This window comes from Neolamprologus brichardi, chromosome 15 (genome assembly GCF_056152115.1).
Source record: "Neolamprologus brichardi isolate AB-2024 chromosome 15, ASM5615211v1, whole genome shotgun sequence".
NCBI classification, from domain to species: domain Eukaryota; kingdom Metazoa; phylum Chordata; class Actinopteri; order Cichliformes; family Cichlidae; genus Neolamprologus; species Neolamprologus brichardi.
Genome location: NC_142118.1, coordinates 11,171,786 through 11,190,941, shown reverse-complemented (window position 1 = coordinate 11,190,941; position 19,156 = coordinate 11,171,786). Strand labels below are relative to the sequence as shown.

Below are 19,156 nucleotides of genomic sequence, written 5' to 3'. Positions count from 1 at the left end.
TGAACAAGCTCATGTTCTTTTTCTACAGCTCTTTTTGTATTATCTGATATCATTTTTTGTGAAGTAGGGTGGGCAGTTTTTTTCTTTCCTGAGCCGCTGTAGTCTTCTTACACCTGACTTCCTTTCACGCTGTGCTTGAATGTCAAACGTATTACTTCTTTTTCTGCCCATCATGGGGTCTTTTCTATCCCCCTGTCTGTCATCTCGCCTACCTATCTCACTGACTGCCTGTCGCTCTTCCTCTCCAGCTTATAATTGGATTTGAGTCTGGGATCGTGGTCCTGTGGGATCTCAAATCAAAGAAGGCAGACTATCGCTACACATATGATGAGGTAGGCAAATATCCCAGATTTCTTTTCTTCTCTAATAGATTTCCAGCATTCATTTGACTTGCATTTTAAGAAAATGTAATACGAGGACTGGAAGTGAAATCACATATTCTGAATTGAATTGCATATATTTGTGTGAATGTGTGTATTGGTCTGTGTGTGTGTGTGTCTACCTGAGTTGGAAATACTTTACTACAGCTGTGTTTCCTTTCTCTTGTCTGTGTTTTAAACCACACAATGGAGGAAGAAAAGAGTGCTGGCAGGGTGATAAAATAAGAAAGATAAAACTTTCTAGTCTCTGCTTCACCTCAATAAGAAAGGGGGGCTGTCAGGTTTGACTTCATAGTAGGATGAAGCCAGAATTTGCTTAATAAGAGGATAACTTTTAAATGAGCCATCACTAACTAGATTTGTGTTGTCAAGCTAAAGACATAAAGTATTTCCTCTTTATCCCTCACACACTGTTCATATTTTATGTCTTCACAGCATGGTCTGGGTCCATTTTGACACAGGCCAAGAATTCTCTCATTATAAGTTTTGATCTACAGGTTTATTTGGAAATTTAGACTTAAAAATGGACAATTAATGGATAATTAAACCTTAATTACTACTGTTTTTTTGAGAAAATATCTACTCTTATGCAGTACTATGTCCTGTTTTACACAAATCATGGAAAACATGTGTAACCTCTGTAAATGTTAAACTCTGTTCTCACTGCTGTATCATAAACAAAACACCCAGTCCCTCTTTTGAATTCTTTTTTAACCTCAGATTATTTTGTTACGTTGTGGGAGCTCGTAGGTGCAAATGTAATGTACTCACATTCACGTAGAGCTTTTATAGTTTTACTAACCACCTGAGATATGCATCCATGCAGCACTTTAGTCGATATACTTCAAGCTGAACCTTCTTGCTGTGAGGTGAGAGTGATAACCACTGCATTGCAGGAACCATCTCTCAAGAAATTCTCTAACCTCTGTCTGACCCCTTATGTGCAACGTATTCTGTGCTGTTTTACTATTTCGCTGTTTCAAGGTTCGCCCATTATCCTTCAAAGACCAGCAGGTGCCCGTCTCGGCAGGAGCTCAGGCTAACACAGACAGTTCTTGTTACAGTGTCAAAATCCCCCTTAGATTCTGTCACCACTGTCCCGTAAGAAAATACAATTTCAAGATTTCCTAAAACCACCATTTCCCTTGGTATTACTCACACTGGTGGCTCTAAAATCCATTTAAAATAGATACAGGTTCAGTTTGACCCAGAACAGCTTAAATGTACAAGGAAATAGTACAAAAATGTTAAAATATTTTCACTTTTCGTTTGTATTCTGGGTCAATTTAGGGTAATTTTTGCTGCTGTCAAATATCAAAACGGGCCAAATTTCACCCAAATAGTATGAGAGGGTGTAAAATTACAAATAAATTGCTGGCACGGTCTGATATTTAGGAATTTTAAGTATGTAAAACTTTAGTAGTTTCTAAAAGCTTTAAAAGCATCTCTGGGTAGCACTGCAGAAGATGTGTTGTGTCATTTACAAAGACTTTGTTAAATACATATTTTACCATGGTTATGAATGATTCACACAGTAGAGTGCCATGTGCTCATGTCCGATTGTAAAGCAGCACAGTGGTTTTCTTGTATAAAAACAGATACGTTTTTTTTAAAATAATGGATTATTTGGCTTTATAAGGTAACAGTGTATTTCTGTAAATAACAGAAAACATGACAATTAAATAGAGATGGTGTCAGAGCTGCTTAGACTCTCTCTGGACCTAGCATTTATCTGACTGAGATTAGGTCTTGCAAGTTAAACAGCATGAAATCTTGTTTTAAACTAAGATTTAGACTCATGTTCACTGCTTTCATCTTATAAGCAGTACATGGCTAATAATGCTGATATTAGCCATGCACTGTATCACTTACTCTGCTTTCTAAACTCTATTAATTTATTGATTTGCAATAAAAAACCCATAAATTCTACTAATGTATGAGTTAAATTTGACTAATTTAATGCTATTAGTCGGTAAAAGAAATATCTGCCTTTTTACATCAACGTAGCTGTTCCTCTTCAATCTGATTATAGTCTGAACTCCTACAGTCCATGATTTAGACTTCCTAGTAGGAGCGAAACATCTCTATGAATAGGACCTCTCATTCATAATTTTGTTACTGAGGCTTAAGTCAGCTGAATGGCTGTAAGAACACACATAGACACACATGCTGACTCAGCATGTACACGGCCATGCAGCTGTGTCTGCGGCCTCACAAAGGGCTAGTCTGTTTAAGATAATGAGATTATCGTATCACTCACGTAGATGCTCACCTTGTTGGCACCGCTGTAAGATACAAATACAAAAAAAAAAGAGGTGGAGATTTTGTATGTTCAGTATGTATGAAGCTCTCCTTCTTACTCTGTCTGCCTCTCTGCCTTTGCTCTCCCTACATCCTTTTCTCAGATAAGCTAATATCCTCCCACTGCTCCTGGGCATTACAGATCCTAGTATTGAATCTCCCAGAGGAGCTCATCTCCTCTCTCCAAACCCTCGCAGATACACCTCCCCAGGGATGGGGGGGGGGGGGGGGGGGGGGTTAGATTGGGTGGGAACTGAGGGACAGGGTATTGAGCTAGAGGGTGGGCGGGGTGTTGTGTCTTGCTTCACTGTGATTTTTCACTGGCTGACTTAAAAAAAGGGCCCGCAACATGCAACTGTTCTTTCATCTCATATGATATGTGGTAAAGTTACTCCCCTGGCTACTAAATCTAAATGTTTTCCGGGGTCAGGTATCTTTAAAGTGGACTTCACTGCAGTTAATTTCGTTTTATTTTCTGTCTATATTTTAAAGCATATTTCTTATAATACAGTCCAGAGCATTCCTGCCACCCATTGTAACCTTAATAGTAAGCATAAATAGAATTAGCATCCATTTGTTAACCTCAATGTAAACTAAACTATTAACATTAATTGTAAGCCACTGATAATGCATGGATTTGCAGGCGATGTTATATTCGCTGGCTGTGATTTACTGGCATCATGACTCTATGCAAACTCCACATAGCTTCTTCAAACAATACTGTGAAGTAACTCTTTTCCAGCTCTCACATCCTCTCCAAGCTATAGTCTTCCTGCCGCACGTGCTTTTTTTCTCCAGCGTGCTTTCATTCAAACCCTATTTGCCTAGAAGCTTCCTGCCAAGTATCAAAGTTGTCGACTGAAATGAACAAGGAAGCTTTTCGTCTTCTCCTTTTCAACAGCAGAGTAAGCCAGCAGACCGCGCGGTGATGGATTCAGACTTTAGAAAATGCACAGACATCTTAAAGCGTATTTTACCCTTGATGGAAATTTGCGAATGTTTAAACAGCTGAAAGGCAGTCTGTGGTCTTTGATTTCAAAAGATAGAGATAATGAGCAATGCCACTTCCTGTTTTCCTGCCACATTTTTTAACAATTCTTGCTAGCGTTTTTGTATAATTTGTGCAAGTAGAAGAAATGGAAAATATATATGAAGGCAGCATTTGAAAATTACAGATGCTGACAAACTGAAGAACAGTTAGCAAATTAGCAAACTTATCCTGTATCGCAAAGAAAAAACTTTGACACTTTCCAGCAGAGTTCCGGCAAACAAAGGCAATAAAACTTGTTTTTACAAGCTCCTAAATAGCTGAGAGAGCACGCCTTCAGCTCTGTGTCTTTCAGTGGATTGTCTATTATTAGCTGTGGATCAGCAGTATGGGTTTCCAGTGAGTGCTAGCCAGAGAGCATCTGTCACTGTGACCCTGCCTCGCTCTTCTCCATCTGACTCAACACCTGATGAATGGTTAATATTGCAGCCAAATCTGAGTTAGTTCTTCCCTCCGCCCTCTGTGTTTGTGTCCTGGTGGCGCACACTGAATGCATGGATGTAATTTGTAATCCTTTTTTTCCCCTTCAATAAGCCCATTGTTTAATTGCACTAATTTATTCAACAGCCTTCTTACACTGTGTGCAGAAAGGAATGAAGGAAAGGAGTTTTTAAGAAAGATGCACGCATACATGTGCATTTACAGTAAAGAGAATTAGTAGTATTTTGGTGTATAGATGCCATACAGTGTTATATAGTAATGAGCACAGCACCTGCCATTATTCACAAGAATTTAGCGTAGAATTCAAGTAAACATCTATAGTATCCCTGGGAAAAAAACATTACTTTTGCAGCTTGCAGTTTATTTTTATTGATTTCAACTTCGGAGTGCATCTGGCAGTCAGTCTCTATAGCTGCAAAGGCACGACCTGTTCAGGCTTTTGTCACAGATGTCCAGCCAAAGCTGCACAGATAAGGCACTCTATTTTCCCTATTTCCCTTCCTTTTGTTCTCCCCATTCCTCTTTTCCTTTCTATTCGCTCTTTTCACAAATGGACAAATAAGAAATTGGTTACTTTGACTGCGACTACGATAACCAGGACGCGCGAACACAAAGCGCGCCCGAACTTAGCACCTACGCCACGATCTGAAGCAAAGTCCACAAACACACCAGAAAAACTTTGGGGACAAAATGTTTGCAGGGATTTGTGCAGGAGCAGGTCATAATTCTCGCAGCTACTAATAAAGGGCAACAACAACAATAAAATTGGAAAACATATTCCCCTCAACCACGAAGCATTAATTATTTGAATTTAAATAAAACATAACAATAACCTGCTCCGGTTGTGGACAAATTTGCATTATTAACATATTTTATTCCAGCATTCATTTTGTAAACAGCCTGCCAGTATTTTTAATACTGTTGAATCAGACCGGCACTGTTCTAACCAGATGGGTGAGAGAAAAAAAAATCCACCAGGCAGATAAGACTTCCACACATTTCCTGTGGCATTCTCTGTGATGGGCAGCTCCGCTATCTTAATTTAATGTGTCCTCTCGCAGTGAATCCCTCCCATCTGCTTATCCCTTAAGATTAAAAACAAATGCTACAAAATGATCTGCAAACTATCTGACACAAGTGTGGCTTCATTAGGAAGTGTTTTCTTTCCCCCTAAGACCTGTTGAGATTTCAGACAGACAACTTAACCGTACAGAGCTCATGGGTGATTTGGCAAGGCTTGCATAATACCCATTAGTGGTGAGAGTATCACTCTTTACACGATGGTCAGTCTCTTAGGGAGTCCATCCATCAGGATAAAGTGGATGCTAATGCATAAGTGTAATGTCGTAACAAGACTTCCCATGCATTTGGTTTGCTGGTGAATTTGGTTTTCTAATGCTTATTCCCACCCTGAAGTTGTTTTAGAGATGTTTACGAGCCGCTGTTTATAACACAGTCACATAATCATCCCAGCTGTGAGGTTTCAGGATGGTATCCCAACCATTTGGATGAGTCTTACTCTCTGTAGAATAGTCATCAACTGCTCAGCCTATCAAAAAAAGCACATAAGAACATGTAACATATCTCACTGATTTGGTCATTTTTACTCATTTAAAACAAAAAACCACAACACCCTGTTTACAAGTAAACCGCACAGCAATGCCAACAGCGCTGTAAGACTCCACTTGGAGTTTATTTTTAACATTAGCATGTTATCTGACACCGATTTTCAACTGGCCACCACTCACTTTAGGTACACCTTGTAAATATTGGGTTGGTCCCCCTTTCGCCTTCAGAACTGCCATAACTGTTTGTGCACTGTTGTCATAAAGAAAAGGACATGCCAGCAACAAAATTCAGGCAGGCTGTGGCAGTTAAGCCATTACACCCCAACCAGCAGCCTGACCCTTTGATACAAAGCAGGATGGATCCACGCTTTCATGTTGGACACTGACTGTTTACTTTTTTTAGAATTCTTTAAAAACTTATAAAAGATCTCAAGAAGATCCAGTTTGAGTTTTGCAGAATAAGAAATTCGACCTGTTGATCCTCTGAACAGAAAAAAAGCTTTTTGTTCAGATGGGTATTTACACGCTGCCACCTTGCCATCGTACTCGGAGTGTCTGATTATGCTGGTTATGTAGAGATTGACAGTATATTGTACTTCCAAAGTTGTTTATTCAGTCAGAAACAGTGATGGTGAATCATCTTCACAATACAGAGAAAAATCTAAATGTGTAAATAAGAGGCTCACTGGGGCTTGTTTCTTTCAAGACTTATGTAACGAGCATCTTGCAACACAAAAGCAGAAAATGTGGATTTAAAATAACCGAACAAAAATGGATTGCTCATTGCAAATCACTGCTGACGTTTTGCCCCCAAATGCCTTGTTTGTTCAGATTAAGCTGGTTGTGTTGCTTGACTCGCATTACTTTTGCTGTGTGTATGTGACTGCTTTGTGTGTGTACGTGTTTTTACGTGCACACAAACAGGTACAGCAGTATGTTGAGTACTCTGTGTAAAGTCTTGCTGTAAGGTAAAGTGTCATTTAGGGTTAGCCAATTCTATTTCAGGGCTGTTTCGGGTCATACCGTGACACAAAGCTTCTGTGTTTGTTTTCCTCCGTTTTCTATGCTTGTTAGTGTCTTTGTCGCGAGTGTGTATTTGTGTGTCTGTGTGACGAGGTCTTGTGTAACTGTGATGAATGTAGACAGGATCCTCTCAGCCCCCAAAGACCAATCTGTGAAAAACTGACCTAATGTGATAAATCATGAAATTAGCCTTTTTAATTGGTATTGTTTGATTTGATGAGTGCCATGTGTTTCAATTATCCTGCTCATTTCCAATTAAGCACAGGGCACTGTTGCCTCTTGGGACTGGCGTGATGAACAATGCACTGATAGATTTCTAGAAGTCTGTTAGTGTCAGGGTAACACAGAATGGGCGAATTTTCCAGGGAGGAAAATTCAAAAGTGGACTGGACTGCATCTAGGGAAAATCATAGACAGTTTAGACCAGTATCCATTATTAGATATCATCTATCCATAAATAAAAATATAAATAAAAGTATGCTTTTAGTGCTGACAGCAGAATTTAGATCCCCAGGAGAACAGTCTGCACTTATAACTGAAAGTAAAACTTGGAACATTGATTTCATTTCCACAGTGTGGGATGCTAAACATTTGACAAAATTAGAGATGTGTTCACACTGTATTCGAGACACCTGCAATAACTACATCCACACCACCTGCCACTGAATCACTTCTGGTGCTGTCAAACTGTCTCTCCTTCTGGGCTGCTGCATCCAACCATCCCCACCATGTTCTCCACACCGCCGCCCCAGTTTAAAGAGACACAGAAGCCGTTAGTCATCATGTCTATTTATTTCTACCAATCCTCAGGAAGACGAAATCTCCATGAGAAAACCTCAGAACCAAGAGCACATGGGGGGGGGGGGGGGGGGGGGGGGGGGGGGGGAGTATTTTATGCTTTATAGCAGACTGATCTCAGTCTCTGATTGGTCTTTAGTTTGTTAAAACCAAGCAGTGTGATCATAAAGGTGGTTCAGTCTTTATGATTTCATAAAACGTGCCAGGAGAATCTGTGCAGCAAAAGTATGATACTGTTCACTTTGGAGCACACAAAACAGGTACACCGCTCAGAGCGTGCCATAAGAGCGCTGACTGATGCTATTCCCTTTCATGCAGCTTTTTTCTTAAAACTCAGCAGATTTGGTGAGCCTGACATATAGCACTGCTTATGATTAATGACACACTCAAGGCAAAATTGATATACACCTAAATAAATGGCAGCTGCAATTGGAAGAGATTGACTTAACCTGACCGTGCACTCGCATCAGCTCTGACAGAGAGGCAGCCATTCATTCCAGATGAGCGATGTGAGACAAGCAGCAGCGCCGAGGACACAAAGCGAGTGGGACCTGTGACAAGTTTGCACTCAAACGAGGGGATTTTCAGACAAAAGGGCCTAAATATTAAAGGGTTGACGTGGGTGGCTGTTGTCGGCTTCACACATCGTGCAGCCAACATATGGTTTGATGTCAAATGTCAAAATGTTTGCTGGTTTTAATTTTCAGCATTGAATACGACAACAAAAGGGCAAGCTTGGCCTTTGCAGATACACTTTGGTTTTGATGTGTTTGTGTTTTGTTGCTAGTACATAAATCATCCCAAGCCAGGCTTACAACAGCAGCAGGACTGTTCAGATGAGAGGACAGAGAGGGCACCAGCTCTCTAAATCTTGTCTGTCTTTCCCCATTATTCTCTTTATCTGTTAGCTTGTCTGTGAATCAGAGATCTGTATCTCCATTTGGTCTTTATTTTCTTCACTTGTGCCCTCTTCTCGGTTTTGAAGCCCTAACTAAAGGTCACCTCTTAAACTTCCCCTTTTGCAGCCTTTTCTGTAACTGTTGTAGTTGATATTAAGCTGGTGATTAAATGTATTTCCTTTTCTAAATATGCAAGTAGTTTTTAACCTTTTAAAAACGTTTATATCTGAAGCTTCTATTGTTTCTCTAGCTCTCAACGATGGACTAGAGTCAATGCGAAATACTTTTTTTCTTAATTTCACAGTAATTCATGCTAAACCATATGGTCTTGATTGAAGTATTAGCGGTTTTTCAATTATATTGGATATTATGGACACATTTGTCAGAGTAATGCTGTATCTTTATGAAATATGACTCCTAAGTTAATAATATTGCTAATGGAACCATCTAGTTGGGGTTTCTATCTTTCTTTATTTCGCATTCAACAAATTGTTCCTATGAAAGCTTTTAATATATGCATTTGTGCCACAGGAAATTTTCTAAAGCCAGGGAGCTCTTTTATCTCACTTCAACCATCTGCGCAAGTGTGCAAAGCCACGGCCATTTAAGCCACGTATGAAAATCATGTACCATATGGCCGTGGTAATGCAACAAACTTGTAGTGTGCAAGTTGCATGCTGGCACATAAGGTTTCATTCGACTAAACCACTGCCCCCAACCCCTGCCTTCCTGCCTGTCATTTCTTAGGCTATCCACTCAGTTGCCTGGCATCACGAGGGCAAGCAGTTCATCTGCAGTCACTCAGATGGAACTCTGACCATATGGAACATCAGAGGCCAGGGCAAGCCCATACAGACAATCACACCACACGGTAAGGAAGTAAAAACACACACACACACTTTATACATACAGTGTCACAGTAATTTTTTGGCTTGTAATGATTTCCTTGAACTGTTCTTTTTCCAGGGTTCCTACATTTTTAATGACTAGAACTGGGTGAAGAAGTTTGACTTTATTTTGTCTTTCCTTTAATCCAGACAGGGTCAAAGGTATACGTGCTACCTCAAATATTTACATACAACTCAATAGGTTAAATGTCCCTTATCTAGTTTCTAGATGGCTTTGGTAGGTATTAAAAAGCTTTTGGCATAATTCTTGCTGGATATTTCAGCGCTCATTGATACAATTCATTTAAATTGGTTGGTTTCCTGGGGAATTTGGAGTTTTTCTTCATTATTTCATCCACTTTGTGCAATATACCAGTACCACTGTTAGCGAAACAGCTGCAGAGCTCAATGCTACCACCTTGTCAGTTGGTACAATGTTAGCTTTATAAGCTTTACCTTTACTCTTCTAAACACACCTTTGTCATTATGACCAAATAGCTCAATCTTTGTCACATATGACCATAAAACTTAACCTCACAAGGCATTTGGGTTATCTCTGTGGGCAGCCGAAACCTTCAGTCAAGCTTAAAGGTGTCAGTGGAGTAGGGGCTGATGTAAAATTCATTTCAATATGGGCAGTTATATTGATGTTCCACCTGTTTGTAGTTCATGGCAGGCTTGAGCCTGGGTGGTTCCTGTGTTGTCCTAATATGTTTTCTCTGATCTGAGGATGACAGTTTGGGTCTACTTCCAGACCGTGGCAAATGACATATCAAGTTAAGCTGATGTAAACTAGATAACTGTTTGAAGTGATCTTGGTGTCTTAAGTTACTTAGAAATAGCTCAAAACGACCACCATTTAGGACTTTCTCATTGTTCTGAGATCAAAACAATTATTTTTATACATCCAAAGAGAACATGCCAGTTGTTGTCAATCATGATCACTAATAAGAAGTTAATAGCCCTTACACTTCATAAGTCATTAATCAACTATAGTTGAACTCTAACTGATTTTTCCTCTCAAGATTCAACATTTCTATAATCTTTAGCGCACATCGTTTCTGTATAACAATCACCATTATTGAAATTTGACATGCAGTGCATAGGGAGTTAATTTATATTGTCTCACAAGCTAGTTGACTGAGGACAGTGAAGAAACTTCCGGTGAAGGGATCAAGACCTCCATGGAGAGTGTTGAGATCAATCTAAAGGGTGTGAGATGTTTATTAGGCTGGAGAATTAAAATATGGGTGGATGGGTTGCAAGTAGACTTTGCTTTAGAGGATCTAAACAAAAAAGTTGGACGCCATCTGTCTGAATATAGCTTTGGAACAAACATCCATATAGAGTGTGATTGTAACTTTATTTTTTTAATTGTTACATAAAAACGCTGATTGCCCATGGTCTGATGACTTCACGGTCTTGTAGTGTTGATTATGTTGTTCCCTCTGTAGCCACTCTCGCTGTAGCCATCTCTCAAGTGTCTGCCTACACATGGCTCAATCATTGTTTCCTCATTTCAGGCAGAGGATTATTGTCGGTTCAATTATTTCCTGCCTCTGTTTTCCTTACTTTGTGTGTGCATGTGCGTCCTCTGTTTACTTCGTGCGGAAAGCAAGTCTGCTCTTTTGAAGATGCATTTAATCCATACTCTTATGTCCCCCAACACACTGACTCACCCCACTTAGTTCACACAGATGAAGCACCTGGAAGAAAAATAGGCGACGGCAACTGAGCAGAGAAAGCAAGAGAGTCAGAAAAGGGAACAAGAAAAGAAATTAAATCAAAGTTTCAAAAAAATTATAACAACTTTGAATCGGTTTTTCAAGCTGATTTTATGTGTCGGGGGTTGCAGAAAAGATTTCACCGCATGGGCTTTTTAATTAGTTGTTTCTCCCACTGCTGCGTGCATAATTAGTTTGGTATTTAATGGGCAATTATGCAAATTCCTTTGACATGTTTAAGTAAGGCTTATAAGTCCTCTTTTAATTGTCTTTTTAGATATCCATTATTAACTGGTAGTTATTAAAAAGTGTTCTTCATTATACAGACCTGCCTTGCATAACCTGCATTTGGGGTCACTTTCGCTCTTCAGTAAGACTTTTCATATAAATTCAACTACTCACTGTACTTTGTGATACAGAAATGCGCACACATAGGCATGCATGTGATGGATGTGTAATTTTATTCCACACTGACACCCCTTGAGGTTTGAAAAGATGGATTCTGTAAATCATCCAGGATCTTTACACCTTTCTTTGCATGTCCCCGTCCTTGAATTTGTCTTTCTTCTCTCTGATGAATACGTTTCTGCATTTTACAACGCTGCTTCTGGGGGGGAAAAAAACCCAAGATGACAGAAGAGACTGGGTGAAGAAGGAGTGAACTGCAAACCAAAGTAACTTCTGTTTGTTCTATTTTAGGAAAACAGCCCAAGGACGGGAAGAAGCCAGAGTCTTGTAAGCCCATTCTTAAAGTGGAGTACAAAACAACTAGAATCGGGTATGGTCCCTCAGTCTCACACGCGTACACATATACTGTTATACACTTGTGCCCATGCACGTTCAGTTGAACATATTTATAGACATGCATGTGTTTAATGCATGCAGAGCCTTGACAAAAGCCCCCACAAAGCAGCTCAAGTTGCATTCTACTTACATACGGACACTCCTCATGTTTGTAACTTAAGCCAATCATTTAAAACTGTATATTTTGTAGTATCAGCTTTTCTTAATCAGCTATTTTGTTATATAAAGCATAAACTCAGAGTTGTGGATACTAAAGACAAGACAAGCCCAGTCCTCTTTAAATCAAAGTCTTTTGTTTTAACTCCAACCCTGATGTTATTTTGTATGCATGATGACATGTTACTTACAGTATACCATGGTATACATACATTAATATCCATGCAACAGTTCCTGAAAAATTAAGCTCACTGTACTGATTTTTTCATTTGTAGTCAGATTGACTCATGCTTTAAGTTGTACCAAGGCTCATAATGCCACAACGATTTCCTGCTGGCTAAATAAAATATTAAGAGTGTGAACGCACATTATTAAATAAAGCCCCACCATATAAAATGCCTAATATTTTAAAAACCCATTTAAGTAAATAATTGCATGAATGCAACTCATTCCAGAGACCCCTTCATAATCTTTTCTGGTGGTCTGTCCTACGACACGGTGGGCCGGAGGCCTTGTCTAACAGTGATGCATGGGAAGAGTACTGCTGTGCTGGAGATGGACTATCCTATAGTAGACTTCCTCACGCTATGTGAGACACCATATCCTAATGGTAAGTGTGCGTATTTTGGTCTGAATGAGAATGTCTGAGAATTATGGACATTGTTAATTTACTCTTCTTTTGCACTAACACCTGCGGAAATATGCACGCAACTTTCTGGTTTTTAATTATGTTGGACAACCTGTCTGTGTGTGCGAGTGTGTTTCTGTAATAAATCAGAAATTTCCCAAGGGAAAGGATGCTACTTTTCAGTTTTATTATCTGACACATAGGCTATTACATTTTCATTTCATCCCGCTGTGCACAATGCCCTTCAATCTAAATTTAATTATTATTTTATTTATGGTATTGAGGAGCCAACAGCTGGAGCTTACCAGTATGGCCTGTATGTATGTGATCCAGGATGTAATCTCTGCTGCTGTGTTGTCTGGCACGTATACAGCTACAGGACGGATTAGCGAATTATGTAAGAATGGCGACTTCATTATGTCACTGACAATCTGATGTCACTGCTCACTGAAATCATCTGGTAATGGACATTACTGGGTCTTTGGATTCCACAATGAATGTTTGTCCGCATAGCGGATGAGACGGTATCCCTAAATATCATGTATAAACTATATTTGTCAATACAAAGTTGAATATTTTGGATGAATGATAAACTAAACAGACAAACTAGGATTTCTTAAGACAGACAAGGAAATGATAAAAATCCAAACACTGACAAACGGTAGTGTTGGAAATCGAAGAATTTTTTTAAGGTGTACTTAGAGTACAGACATATAGGAGACAAATGAAAGAAAATGCCTAAATGCTTTATACTTCAGTGAGGGGAAATGATGTTGTTTTGGTTTGCCATGTCCCCATTTATAGGGAGTAAGTGGTCAACAGATGTGTTGATAGGAAGGTCCATATCCATCACTGTAACTCTCTGGGAGAAAGATTACAAAATATCAATGCCAAGGAACACTAGCTTAAGATGTAGTAGTTGGAGCTACAAGCTGTGATTTTTATTTTCAAATCAAAGATCCTAAAGGAATTGGGACGTGTTGTTACTGTCCAAACATAACACAAAGTAAGGTGTGTGATATAGCTTTAAAATGCCGTCCATGAATCCATTCTCTGCCGCTTATCCGTTTCAGGGTTGCCATGGTGGGGGGGCTGGAGCCTATCTCAGCTGTCTTAGGGCGAGAGGCAGGGTACACCCTGGACACGTCGGCAGTCTGTCGCAGGGCTAACACATAGACGCAGACAACCATTCACACTCACATTCAAACCTATGGGCAATTTAGAGTTTCCAAATAACCTATCCCCACTAACTACATGTCTTTGGACTTAAAGTAATTCAACAATATGTCAAGAAAATCTGCAATGATGATATTTCTGACGATATAAGAGAAACGGTGTTTTATTGATGCTTGTCATCGAGGGTTAAGACACAGTTCTTGTTCTCAGACATGCCTGGGCTTGTCTCATGGTGGCACGCACTAGGAAACATAAACATTTTATATCGCCATATGACATTTTATGGCACGTTAGAATTTTTACTTTACATTATCGTGGACGATATGATAGGAAACAACCCTTGTGTTCTGTGACAGCTGGGTCTGGACAAACCTTTAGGGCAGCAAGCTCCAGAGGAGGTTTTGCATGTTTGCCCTCTCCCATAAATTAAGTGGGGCTTTATAACTCCAGTCTGCTTTTGTCAATGGGCTGTTAATAACAACCAGATTTGGGAAACGCTCCACTTGACACGTTGATTATTGCAAATGTATGAAACTGAAGTAATTTTTGCACTGCAGGTTACAATATATACCGAGCCTCTGCAGATTATGCAGTGGCAAGTAAAATAAAATGAATTTATTCATTACCACAGTTAAAATCTATTATGAAGCACTAATCTTAAAATGGAATATGACATTTTACTCTCAAATCAGACTGATACAAATATTCAACTTGAGCAATATCCCCTACAGTTATAAATTACATAGTATAATAAAATTCTAGCGTTGAGCGTTCCTGCCCTCACATCTTAAGGGCATAGATATAATTTGCTGTATAAAGAGTGGGAAATTCTTCCCATGTGGTTTGAATATTTTAGGGGAGCTCTTTTCTCATGGAATTACAAGACTGATAAAAGTGTGATGTTCTGAATCTTTGTGCGGTTTGCAGATTTTCAGGAACCCTACGCTGTGGTCGTCCTTCTAGAAAAGGATTTAGTGGTGATCGACCTTGCACAAAATGGGTAGGTTCAAAAAATGGTTCATTATCTTGACTTTTGTTTCTTAACCATGGGGTAAACTGCTACTTGGCCCAGTAGTACAGCTTGTCACTGTTGTTTATTATTCCTTTCTTTACTCAACATTTTTAGTCAATGTCCAACATTTGTTGAATTGCAGGTATGCAACACTGTGTTTGACCAGTGCGACTGACATATTATTTTTATTTAGACTGACTTATAACTTGAGTATGTGCGGGCTGTATTTAACAGTTATCCAATATTCGAGAACCCCTATCCTCTGACTATCCACGAGTCTCCTGTGACATGCTGCGAGTACTTTGCCGACTGCTCTGTGGACCTCATACCTGCACTTTACTCTGTTGGCTCACGGCAGAAACGACAGGGCTACAGCAAAAAGGTACTGCACGTTTTATCATTAGATGCCATTATGTGTCCTTCTTCCTCTGACATCTTAATAGAAAATCGCTTGTATAACATATCGTGGGTGAAGAAGAGACTTTGGATTAAGACATAGACTCAAAGGGCAAAGCCTCTTTTTTTTCAGATTTGCAGTTTTGCATGGTTGAAAATCATTTATTCTGAGAAGACTAAAAGTAGTGCATCCACCATATATGTTTGTGTTTTGTTACACTTATATTACACTTATGTTACACATATTTCCCCCTAAAATCTTGGAGATTATCAAGATGTGAGACAAGCTTTTGTGTTCTTTTTGGTCAGTACAGATTTTCTCCTTGGGTCTCTCTCATGGATACCATTTTTATACCACAAGTCTTTTTCTTATTGCTGAATCATGAACTCTGACCTTACCTGAGGCCTGCAGTTCTTTAGATGTTGTTCTGGGTTTTTTTGTGACCTCCTGGATGAGTTGGCCACTCCTAGCTTGTTTTTTTACAGGATTCCCAAAGCTTTAGAAATATCTTTGTAACCTTTTCCAGACTGATTGACGTCAGTGACTCTGTTTTTTGATCTGTTCTTGAGGTTATTTAGATTGTGGCATTACTTGTTGCTTTTTGCGATATTTTCGATGTAATAAAACAAATAAAAAGAAAGAAGCATATACTTAAAATGAAATGAAATACAGCCGCTTTAGTCAAGGTGGTATGTGAGTCTGCGTGAGAAGGAAACTGCTGTAAAGTAAGTGTCGTAATAAAAAGTGCTGCATGTGTGTGAGCGGTAAGTAAGATGAAAAAGGTGCTACTTAAAATGTTTTTAAAGCAAGAAAGCAATGATTGGGGGAAAAAACACTGTAAATTCATAGACATGTTGCTCTCATTGCACAATAATGAATAAATAAAGGCATACCGATAGTGTGTAAGACAATTTTAGCAGGTCCCTCAGCTGCGAACCAGGCAGTAAAAAAGGTTTGAGAGCAATAAAAGAAAAATATATATAAAAAACAATATCAAACCAGTAACTGCGCTTAGTTGCATATATAATTATATAAGCTCGGAAAGCACAAGACTCGCATGCCCTTTTTTATGTTGCTGTATTAAAACTTATATAACAATGACGGGTTTTAAATTGCTCATAGCAGAAAAACAAGGAATAAAGTTGCGTCTAAAAATCTATATTATCAGTGGTCATTTGGGAAACACAAAAAGCTTTCAGACCTCAATATGTTCGCAGCAAGGTCCAGAGCAGGTTACGTTTGAAATCCAGCTTCTGAGTACAGGCCTCGGGTAGACACCACATGCTAAACATCCCTATATTTATATTGCCGCTTTGTCAGCATAGCATGCTGTTGTTAGAAATGAAATCGAAGCATGACTGTGTCTCAGAGAGCTGCTATCACAGCTGTTACTGGTGTCAAATGAGTATTTTGGGGAAACGTCACAGAAAACACAAATTATTAGGAAGTTACTGAACTGTAATTAGAAGTCTGAGACTACAAACAACTAACTGCTGCTCCACATTATTGAATGAGGCACGTTTTGAAATATTTTGATATCAAATTAATTGCAGTAACTCATGAAATAATTCAGTTGCCATCGCAGATTTTTGATGTGATGAACGAAGAAACAGAAATGCCCACAATGCGCCTACATACATAAAGAACAAGAAGGTCACGGGATGAAGGGTACATTAATACCTCGCTCTGCATAATAGGTGAATTTGTCTTAGTCCTCAGAAACATATTTTTTAATGTTTCCAAGAAGCCAAATGGACTATATAATAGTGCCGTATTACCTAATGATACTCCTGTCCTCAGTACACCTCCTCTCTCCTCTCATTCTCTTCTCACATCTCTGTATCATTTAAGACAGACCCCCTGCTTTTTCAGCCATTATGTATGCTTATGTTCTTTTCTCTGTTGCCTTGTTCTGGCTTTCTGTCTGAAATGTCAGCATGCACTGACCCAAACTGGCAGCCTAGCTTCTTCCTTTATTTTTTTCCTGTTAAGCACAAGCCTTACTGAGCTGCGGGAGGGTACTCTCACATAAAGATCACCGTGAGTCATCCCGTTGACCTTTGTATGTGTCAACGTGTTCATAGCCAAACCCCCGCTAACACACATGGAGACGCACACCATAATCGCAAGACACGCTGAGAGACGTACACCAAGGACTCGCGCTTGTTTTCCTGCGTGCACTCACACTTGCGCTGGTTTATCATGTCATCTATTTGCACAATCAGTGTGTTCATTGACACCTTGTTTACTGAGATAGTGATTCCTGTACGATCTCATTCACTAAGGTAACGCGTGTGTTGTCTGCTGTCTATTCAGGAATGGCCCATTAGTGGTGGAAACTGGGGTCAAGGCATACAGAGCTACCCAGAGATCATCATCACTGGGTAAGACACTAATTTCATTAGTGTTATCTTTATTATCCTGCACAATTGCTTTCCCCTCTCCTGCACTGTCAGGTCACCAAGTTTTTATATATTCCCGTCATGTGCACTTTGCTCCCATTTGATGCTTATTATCCCTCTCAAAGCTGTCAACAAGGGGGGCTTGGGGTGGGTGTTTTTAACAGAACACACGCAGGAAAGGAGTGACATTGAGGTATGGGTTAGGCAGTAGGAGGCTCTTGCTCCTCTCCTTCCTCCTTGTCTCTTCTCCCCCATGTGCCACATTATTATTCTGCCCAGGTTTTTTTTCCTTCGAAGAGTGCCACAGCCTGCACAGTATTTCTCTCCCTCTCCACTTAGCTGAATTGCCAACAAAACAAAGAAGAAAAACAGCCAAATGACATGCATTTTTTTGTGACACCAAATAGAAAATCTGTCAGTTATCAATACGAAAGCATTCTTTTATAGCACATATTGATGTTACGCCTTTATGTTTGTCTAGAAGCGCTTGGATATTAATGGATTATTGAATGTTTTCTTCTTCTAATGTTTGTTAGTGAGTTGGGAACCCGTGTATGTCTAGAATATATCTCCTCGTTATATCATTAGGACGTCTTGTGATCTGAATTATGTTGATATTGCTTTGGAGCTGTTCAGATGCCCGAATACTTCTGGCTATATATTTATTTCTTACTGTTATAGTTATAAAAAATAAATCACAAATGACAGCGCTGCGCAAAAGGCTTGAGTCGTCTCTAATTACCTCTGCCAAGGAGGTTATGTTTTTGGTAGTGTTTACATGCATGCGTATCGTTCTGTCTCTAAATATGACAGCTTGAGAACTTTGTAGGGGTGTAGAGTGCGGTCATGTGAACGATCTGTTAAGATTTGCTCCATATCCACCGAGGTCTTTAAGGTTAACTTAGTGATTTATTTGTCAAAAATTGACAAAAAGACTTAAAACTTTGAAACTATTTTTCTTACAAGTGTGTATTATTAAGAAATAGAAACTACTGTATGAAGATTTAAATTATGCTACGTTTCGCCTCTCCTTGAAGGTCAAAAGATTGGTCTGAAGGTCAGAGTGATAAAAATGCAATATAGAACTATTTAAAACAGTTTCTTAAGTCATTGTTTGTATTGACAGCATGTAGGCATATATGAAATGACATATGGGGATTCTAAATGTTACTACTTTAGTAACGAGAGCTTATTACAGTATATTATATGTATAGCTCATTCTCTTTATGTTGACAATACCTTCTTTAAAAATATAATGCGTTTTGGGAACAACTTGAAAGAATACCCAGATGCCAGTATCATTATCTTAATGTTCACTATACAAACAGAAGAAGAAGAAATGTAAGCATCCTTTTAACAGTAGAAGACATTTTATTAAAGTTTAACCTTATTTGACTTTGAAGAAAAGGTCACAGGTACAAAGAAACGTCATATTTAGAATCCCCATATATTCCATAAATGTCTATATGTTGTGAATATAATCACTGACGGTGAGAAACACAGTTTTAAATA

The 19,156-nt window shown here is 39.1% G+C and overlaps 1 protein-coding gene across 3 annotated transcripts in view; it reads left to right on the top strand.

Moving 5' to 3' along the window:
* The window catches only part of stxbp5a (syntaxin binding protein 5a (tomosyn)), a 97,985-nt gene that overhangs the window by 58,647 nt on the left and 20,182 nt on the right, over positions 1-19,156 (top strand). For all 3 annotated transcript variants that reach the window (XM_087852338.1, XM_087852337.1, XM_087852336.1), the window contains exons 8-14: positions 249-332; positions 9,206-9,329; positions 11,769-11,847; positions 12,485-12,639; positions 14,761-14,833; positions 15,080-15,227; positions 17,559-17,626. In XM_087852338.1, the coding sequence (XP_087708464.1) occupies positions 249-332; positions 9,206-9,329; positions 11,769-11,847; positions 12,485-12,639; positions 14,761-14,833; positions 15,080-15,227; positions 17,559-17,626 (731 nt within the window). The remainder of the gene's footprint in view (positions 1-248; positions 333-9,205; positions 9,330-11,768; positions 11,848-12,484; positions 12,640-14,760; positions 14,834-15,079; positions 15,228-17,558; positions 17,627-19,156) is intronic.